The sequence below is a fragment of the Charadrius vociferus genome, unplaced genomic scaffold, assembly GCF_000708025.1.
Source record: "Charadrius vociferus isolate BGI_N301 unplaced genomic scaffold, ASM70802v2 scaffold147, whole genome shotgun sequence".
NCBI classification, from domain to species: domain Eukaryota; kingdom Metazoa; phylum Chordata; class Aves; order Charadriiformes; family Charadriidae; genus Charadrius; species Charadrius vociferus.
The window spans coordinates 2,007,558-2,017,105 of record NW_009649570.1 but is presented as its reverse complement, the minus strand read 5'-3'; the positions used below and the strand labels follow the sequence as shown (position 1 = coordinate 2,017,105).

The following is a 9,548-nucleotide window of genomic DNA, read 5'->3' as shown; positions in this document are numbered from 1 at the left end:
CAGGTGAAACATGAAAATTTAACACTTACTAAATATTAAAGAGAGAATATTTAAGACATTAAATATTCTGGGAAAGATACTGTGAGATGTCTACTTTTGGAAAGGTCTAAACAACTGCAAAGATGAAACATTTTGGACTGTACTATGCAAAACCATTTCAACCATAAAATTTAGTGTACACAAAACCAGTCACAAAACTAACAAACCAGGTGTGCACACAAACATCACCTGGAGTACAAAACAGATGCAGCATCTGTGGACAGAGAGTCATATTTTAGAGCTGTACAAGTTATTGCAATTAGCACCTGCTACTTCAAAAACCAAACATACCCATTTTTACATAAAATACATATTATTCTGTAATAATGGAGAACAGTAGTTTCTTTTCTACCTTTCTCCGGCTCCCATCCCCACTACCACGGTAGTTACAATAAATGGAAAACTAAGAATAGTACTGATGTTTTATGTAATTTACGTCTACAATATAATACCCAGGTGAAAGAAGTTAATTACCCAACACTCCAACTGTCTTTCTTCACAAGTGCTCTGAAAAAAAAACCTCTGAGCACATAAGCGCTGACAAGAGTGTTCACTGCAACAGCAGCAACCATAAACACCCCACAAGAGGACAGAAAGAGCAGATACACCTCATACTCAATTCGGTGAGAGAAAACGTAAATGCAATTTACCTGTTTGTAAATGCATTTTAGAGCCGCAGCATAACTGTAAGCAGGGACTGGTGTTTGTTACAAAACAGGGATGGGATATCTGCAGTCACCGGCGACAATACAGCAAGGGTTTAGTGTTCACAAGAGCTCACAAGAGGAATTTGGGCTTCCTAATCCCACGCACGTGAATCAGGTCAGCTTGTGAATGGATGGGCTGGTTGTTAGCTAGCACTAAGGCTGTGCGCCTCACCTTACACGGATTCCAGCATCTCCCACCCATTAGGAAAACCAGCTGGGACCTTCACAGAAAACTAACAACAAGGAAGGATTCAAACAACTCAGGCTTACCACATACCTCAGCTTCTCAGCCCTTCCTCACCCTCCTGCTCACCCCCACGTCTCAGTTGCTGCCAATGTAGGATCAAACAAGTACAACACATGCTACCTGAAATCATCTTTCTTTTGTAGTCCAACTGGAAGAAAATTCCCGACTGAATATACTTAAAGATCGCATAAATCGCATTCATCTCAAATTTTCCACTCTCAGTTTCTTTTCACGACTGTACATCATGATATAGCAATATGTCCAACGCCTTACAACTCAGTGCACTGAGAAGCTCTGAGCAGCTAAGTAATACAATGAATCTATATGTAATTTACACTGTTCAAACATATCTTCAGTTTGGGAACATACCAGTTCACTGCAATGAATGGAACAAACCATTCACTGCAAACTGGAGAGGACAGACACGCAGTATGTATTGTCACGATAATTTTACCCTCTGGCTCCATCCCGTGAAAGGTTCACTTGTAGGTTAACCCCTGTCATTAAGAAGTAAGAGCTCATTGAAGGGCACCAGATAATGGACCAAGGGAAGGTCAAAATAGCATCAGCCGCTACATGAAAGGTCACAGGGACATTGACCAGGCTTTCACAGAGCTTCTTGGCATTTTAGAGTAGGACAGACCAGACCATTTCAAAGAAGACCTTTTAGCCTAATGGGTCTCTGCTTATCTTTACCAGTCTGATAAAATTAGTAGCTTGTTTTCATTACCCTTCTTGCCACCAAAATAAACTAGATGTTCACCGTATCTGCTTCCAGCCACTCACAGTGTGAAATACAGTTTGGTGACACAGGCTGTAATCCAAAAATCCCACTAACTTCATTAATGTTTGGAAATCAAGCTCATCAGATGCAGCTATTAAAGTTTAATAAAAATGTTATCATATCTTCTTCATGTTCTGTTAACATGGAATCAACAGATGGTCAGAAAGCAAAGCATATTTATGAACAACGTAATCCCACTTTCCCTTTTAACGATCAGAAACTTCAGCACTAGTTGACTTCCTACTTATTGAAGTAAAAAGACAAATTCTGAATGTGACTAAAACCAGAGTAAACTGTAAATGGTGTAAAAAGGATTTAAGCCCCTGATATCTCCAGAGTGGTGACACCTCACAACAGAAACATTTCTGTTGCAATGCAATGCTGCAGAAGCGTGGAAAATATCTAAGGCAGGACAACAAACTTGTCTTAAAACTGTACAGAATTCAAACTCTCTTTAAAGAGAGATGTATGGACTATCAAATTTTGCGAAGATTAAATCAAAGATGAGATATATTAACACACAGCTACAGGAACTCAGAATTTACTTGTGACATACCCTGTCAAGTATGAGGTGTTTCACAGTTCAATAAGTAACATCTTTTCCACAACAGGGCTTACATATAAGGTCTTCATTTCTAAATTTAAATTAATCTTCTTCCTATTAGCTATTTATTAAATGTGAGAAGACGGGGAGAATGCCTAAAATAGGCATCTTTTAGGATGATCTAAAAATATGTCTGCCCTTGATTACATATGTCATCACATCATTATAATTACATGTAATGTTATAATTACAACACGCAAAGATTTATAAGGCAGATAAACTATAGAGTAACTATTTGGATCGCCTTTTGATATGACACAATATTCTAATTAGATGACTCAGCACAGTACTTTCAAAGACAAACTGTTCAATGTCCACTCTACAAAGGAGGATTCATTTTTATGTGTCTATTTTGAACGCGAAATAAAAAGAAACAAACAACACAGCTAGCCTACTAGAACCTTTTCGTTCACATTTAATTATTGATGAATACACTGAGTATGTTTGCCCTCTGATTTCTTTGACTACCAAATGTCAAAGTTAATAGATAGCCGTAAACACTTAAACAGTGACTGCTTTGAGTTTCAAGATCTACTCTGTCACAAAAGTCATCCTCTTTCAGGCACAGTTCCAAATGGTGACCTGGTCCAGAAAAAATGTTTGCCCTATGAAACAAACCAAAAGCTGTATTTATGCGTAAAATCCTTCACAATGTTTTAAAATGTTTATATTATATATGGAGAGTTCAGTTCACCTTGGATGATTCTCATTATTTCACAACCAGTAAAATGCCAATGGAGTCAAAAGTCAGTCTGTAGAAACAGCAATGAATTTGACTGAGTGGGAAGAGAGGTCAAGGCTAGGTCAGTGACACCTAGTATAGTCACTGACTGCCCTCCTCCATCCCTTTTCAAAAATAAGAAAAGCAAACAAACGGAGCTTTATATAGCTCAGAAGAGCAATTTCTTTTAAAAGCTGCATTTAAACTCTCAAAAGGAAAGCAAGTCAAACCATTCTGCGCAGGCATTCAGTTCCCAGCCTCTTTCTTCCCAACAGAGAGCTGATTAAAATTTCTGTATTGCTATAGATTTCATAGCAGCATCATCACGTCAAGTAACAACCTCCGAGGCTACCTTTGCCTCCCTAAACTCAACAGCTCTTCATCCTCTCTCATGATAAACCTTTTCCTACACTGTGAAGTGTGTTAAAATCAGTATGGAACACTTTGATTACAAATACCCATACCCACCTCATGGTGATCTCCAGCATACTTTGTATCACTCTTACTAATTACAAAACAGGGTATCTACCTGAAATACATGACCCATCAAATCAAGCAACACAACTGTATCTGGGGGATTCAAGTATAAAAGGAGCTTCAGACACCCTTATCCATCTGCTACTAGCTTCAGAGACAATATAGCAACCTACACACCTTACTCAGTACCTTTTAAACAATACAGTTCACTCATTAGTCATGCTTACTTCTTCAAGTCTGTTTTCAGTTACTCTAAGGCACGCTATTCAGCGTCAAAACAACAATAAAATTAAAAAGCAGAATTTATCAGATAATGGAGAGAGATTCAACTAGACAAATGCAGCTGATCTTTTCAATAATTTAACCATCTTCCTTTCTGAACAAAACATTTTAAGGTGCTAATACCCTGAAACCAAGAGTAATACTCACAGTTGCTTATAACTCCTCCAAGTGGGTCACCCTTGAAATCAAATTCAATATCCATGTATTTTCCCTGTGAAAGAAACATATTTTAAGACTGTAATTTCTGTTTAAGAAAAAATCAAGACATGTTTAAAGAAATTAGTTGGTCATTTTTACAGGCTAAAAGAGCAATCTAGCAACCTCCTGTACACTCCATCAAATTTTGAAAAACAGCAAATGATTCAAAGCTTCTAAGACAATAGCATTATCACAGCCAGAAATTTTTATGAGAATAGCTTTAATCAGGTTTGTAATGCAACTCGGTAATTTGCTCAGTTTCTAAGGTTAGAAAGAAATGAAGAAAAAGCACATTATACAAATTTTCACCAGAAGGCCAAGAACACGAAACACTTGTGCCATGCAGGTATTACCATGCTTATTAACATAAGAACGAAGGAATAAATTATCTTCCACGCAGACTTATTTTCTCAGTGTAAAATCTTCTCAGAGAGTGAATCAAGGCAGCTGAAGGATAGCCGCTCAGTTTGGCTTTAAGGACTGGCTGGCAACGATTACTGTTAGTAATGGTGGGTTGTCTGTCCCTAAGCGTGTGCCTGCCTTGTAAAAGTGATGGATTTTTCCCACTGAACTCTTATCCTCGTAACTCAGGAGACCAGAGGCAACAATTAACAGACTGTCACTGCAAAAGTGATTTCATTTTCAGCTGTAGTGTCGCAGTGTGTTTTCTTGACTTCTGTGTGACTTTTCCACATCACAGAAGATCACTCTGGTCTTCGCATCATTTTAATTTATATGACAAGTGTTTTAACATAGTAAGAGCTATGTTTAACAGTGACAAAATGGGCAGACCTACACTGTGTAGAAAAGGCAAAAGCAGTGCAGCTCACATTGGCAAGGAAGTTCAGAAAGATAAAAAACTGCTGGTAGTAATTCAAACAAATTCCGCAAACCATGCACAGAAATGATCTCACCACCCTCTGGTGCTTACTTAACAGTGGACAAAAACAACCTGCATTTAGGAACAGTTTTCTTTTTTTCTTTCTCTTTTGATTTTAATTACAGAACTTAAAAAACAAGCACTTTACATTGACTCTCTCAAAGATATTTTCTAATTTACTGGGAATTTTGTCAAGATTGGCTTCACTCTATTTAAAAATCTATTCTTCTCCTTGCTGCCAGCTGAGGCAGGCTAGACAGGACAGTACTTGTACTTTCTTGTTTGAAGTTAATTCTGAGCTAATTCAAATTGCTGAGATAAAGAATTAAATCAGATAATTAAATTTTAATTTCCCAAGGACTGAGCCAGCTGGATGTTTCCAGAAGTATTTTTAGCTTTGTGTTTATAAGCAAGGACTTGAAAGGCAAAACAGTAGTTGGTTGCACTTTGTCCTGGAAAGACTTCTCTTTGCAAACGACACTTCTCCTCTTCACTATCTCCTCCTCTTTTCTATAGTATGTCATCTCTGATGGCTGCATTTTTTCTGCCCCTTCTAGACCACAAAACATTCTACAGTGCCTCAAATTTTGTCCCCGACCTTGTGATGAAGACCCTTTGCCCAGTTCACAAGCAGAGGCAATGACAGCCACAGAAGGAGCAATCATAGACATGTGGAACAACATCATCAACACTCGAGAATCAGAAGGGAAGGGGAGAGAAGTCTCCCATGTGGAAAAAAAGCCACTCTCACAATATCCCAGACTTTCATCCATTTGCTTTTACTCTCAAAGTGCCATTTTTCCAGTATATTAATTTGTCTTCCGTTGTCTACTTTACTCATCTCACAATATTACTCTTTTGCACACAAATGAGCAAATTACAAAGTTCCATTCAGTCTTCTGATTTTAGCAGGAGAAACTATGATGAGTACTCACTTCTGAACCTCCCAACTCCAGCTTCAACTTTTTTTTTTTGGTCAATTGTCAATTCCTATAATTTCACACTCTGTTTCAAGCTAAAAAAAAGCCTGAATTCAACCAGTTTTTTATAAAGAATATAAGCAAAAACATAACATTACAAATGTTTGTATTAAAACCAAAGTCATAAACACAGTTTGAAACATCATAGAAACAACTATGAGAACCTGAAGTAGCAATTTTAACCCCAAAAAAATGTATACATATGGATGGAAAGATACACAGAAAGATAGACTTGCCAAACAGGCCGGTTGCTAGGCACGTGGTCACTGACATTAAAGCCACCAGTGCCAGAAAATTAAAGAATCCAGCTGTGCTGTAATTATGTTTTCATCCGGTCACAGACTGTCACATCCGTTTTTTTTTGGTTTTTTTCTGCCTCTACTTTGATTCTCCATAGAACTCTATGCCCACATCAGAAACCAACAAGATTTCTGAGAAGGAGGTGAAACATCTTTTAAAAAGAGGGGTGACTGCTAACAATGCACTACTAACACATTGGGGAAGGAGAACATGCTTGAATGTACAAAATGAATACTGATCACTGCTGAACGCGTTTGTCTTCTCCAAACACCTCTGACAATTACAAGAAAGTTCTCTCCCCGAATTATGCATTTCCTCCTTTTACAGATGCCTTGATGGCTGATACAAGGTAAAACAGAAATAGCCAACAATGTACCACGGAATTCAAATTCAGCCTTACAGAAAGTACTTACAAATCTAGAGGAGTTGTCATTCCTGACAGTTTTGGCATTTCCAAAAGCTGGAGAAAGAGAAAAACAAAGATGACAACCAAACCTATCAGTAAAGAAATATTTAAATGCTAAAAAAAAAAATAAAATAATCTATGACTGTTTATATATTTAAAAGAATCTTACACTTCTGAGAAACAATACCCTGTTCATTGTGTGGCTATCAGTCACTGAGGATAGACAGAGGGTGACAGACATGATCACAAATCAGGAAACATCTATGGAAGTCCAAGGAAGTTTCTTCTCAACACATTCTTTGTTAAAAAAGAGAAAGAAAAACATACAAGGGGAAACGGTTCCAAGACAAAACTGCACCTGGATTTAGCATATATCCTTAGGCTTTGAATCATCAAATTTAAAATTTTATTACCTAAATAATCTTAAATATAGGAAATACTTCTTTCTCTTCAATTCATGGAAAGAAATGAATCTTAGTTTCCAGAACTGAAGATGGTAAAAGATGAAGGCCAGAACTGAGGAAATTACAGAATGACACTTAAAAATTGTTTGCATGGGACACTTTAATCTATGCTTTGAAACTGATTTATTTACACTATTCCCACACATTTATCCTAGCTTAAAATGAATATTAATCAGCTGAAATAAGTCTGATTTACAACAGAAGTTTAACACACTCTCTCCAGCTTGACCTAGACTAGCTTTTTGAATAGCTTGGTTTTAATTTCTTTAGCTCAAGTTTTCTGGCAATGAAAACTCTCTGAGAAAGGACTTCCCAGGGCTACATTCAGATGGGCAGCCACTCGCTTAGAACCTAGGCAGGACAAGAACTCAGAAGGGAAGACAATTCAAGCTCTAAACATCACACATCGTCAAAGTACGTTGAGTCCAACAGGAGTGTCCCCTACGTTATTAAGTATAGCACTTCCACTCCAACAGGAGACTTTATTTATCCCAGTATTTATTTATATAGCATATATATTTTCAAAGATCAAGTCAAGTCAATGTTTTTTGGACAGAAATAAATACATGCTTTTAGGCTTCAACAAACTTGCATTAGTAGACTTATTCTTGATCAAAGAAGTGAAGCCAAAAGGAAAAGTTTGTTGCTCCTGAAGGCCAAGGATAAGTGAAAGAATTGTTTTAAAAATCTTTATGCCCTGCAATAAATCATCTTTTCAACAACCAAATCTCAGAGCTGCATTTTCTTAAACACAGTGCTGAACAGTAGAGTCATTTATAACTGCACAGAATCAAGCACAAATGTTTCATTATAAAGCATGAGGCACATTCCTCAGTTTACCCTTAAGTTCATTGTTTCTAAATGTTAATTTACAGTAGCAACTGTAGTTTAAAAAAAAATTTCCCATAAGATAAATTATGCATATGTAACATTTATGTCATTTTCTTGCACTGCAGCTCAACTGCAACAGAACCACACAACCAAAGAAAAACAAATCTAACCACAAATGCTTAATTTCTGTCTAAAATGTATATAAGCAGCCAGGTTTGCGGCCTCATGGAAAAATCCAGTGTCCTACCTTCCAAAAAGCTAAATAGGCAGTTACCAGCACACCAAGTAGAACAAATAATACCTTAAAATGATAAGGTACTCTTCTGTAAGCTTAGTCTATTCCTCTTGCATTAAAACAAAGATTCACAAACCAACAAGAAATCCAATACTTTTGGCAGTCCCTGGGGAACAATCCAGCTTTGGCAAGAAAAAACTCTGTACTTCCCATACTATCTACATCTCAAATCTGCCTTCCAGGACAGTGACAAAAGCAACACAGCTCTTCCCTGTGAACCCAAAACAATGGAAGAGTGCAGTCCCCCCATTCAGCTTTAAGTGGAACATATCTAAAAGGCTTATCCAGCATTTTTATTATTATTAAATTTTAACATTTCATCCTTTCTTTACAAGTCTTTGCTTACAATTTTGGGCTTTTGAACAGTCAACGGCCATGTTTTACCTATCCAGTTCACCACTGTTCTCAGCCCACTTTTGCATACCCTTCCCTTTTTTTTACTTCCCTCACCCAACCCTGTTCTCACTTGTAGAGTGCTTGCTCCCTATAGACTCCAAATCATCATATATACGCACAGATAGCTAGGCAATAAATGAAATGTTGACACTCAACAGTCTTACAAACACTGCATATCATGTGGCCATAATGCAAAATTATTGTACAGCAGTCATGAGAATTTGTCTCGGCACCATAATAGTTTAAAAGAACTGTGGGAAAGACTGAGCCAGGAATCAACACAATAGACCTAAATAGTCAACGCTAACCAAGGCATTTCTGAAGGCAATTATTAGACAATGGGACAAAACTGCAAGCTTTGAGGATCATATATCCTATCTCCATGAAAGAATGAAGATCCTGTTTCTGGCAGCCAACGTCTTTAAATTAAAATAACTAATTAAAAAAAAAAAAAAAAAGTCTTTCATGGGAGAGCAAGAAAAGCAGTTGTCAGGAACACAGGCCACCAGAGTCACCAGACCCAGGGAACAATAAGTCTCAGGGAACAACAGGCATGCATATGGATTGCCTTAGTTTTTTCTAAGATCCATTTCTTCACCCTTTTTTTTCTAAAAGAAAAATAAAGCTTTACAGACCTTGTTTGTTTACTAGAGACTATAATAATATAATTTGGAAGGAAATGAATCAGAGCGACTGAACTGAAGTTAAGTCTTTTGATGCAGCCAAGCATCATCAAGGCAGGGTTAAGAAAGGGTACGCCCTCAGAAAGCAGCAGAAGGAGTCTGGGAAATAGGACCTAACTTCCTAAGCTCTCCCTTCATGAGGGAAAAAGTTTTCTTCTCCAGAAAACCTCTCTGTAACTGAATAAAATCTCGTAGCTGTCTTCACAGAAAGCATCTCCTATGGGTTTGGACACCAAACAACAATGAAACAACAG

General features: G+C 37.4%; 1 protein-coding gene across 2 annotated transcripts in view; it reads right to left on the bottom strand.

Moving 5' to 3' along the window:
• MYO1B (myosin IB) overlaps positions 1–9,548 on the bottom strand; it is a 97,950-nt gene that overhangs the window by 49,859 nt on the left and 38,543 nt on the right. For both annotated transcript variants that reach the window (XM_009890148.1, XM_009890149.1), the window contains exons 5-6: positions 6,633–6,679; positions 4,009–4,072 (exon numbers count right to left, since the gene is read on the bottom strand). In XM_009890148.1, coding sequence (XP_009888450.1) covers positions 4,009–4,072; positions 6,633–6,679 — 111 coding nt within the window. The remainder of the gene's footprint in view (positions 1–4,008; positions 4,073–6,632; positions 6,680–9,548) is intronic.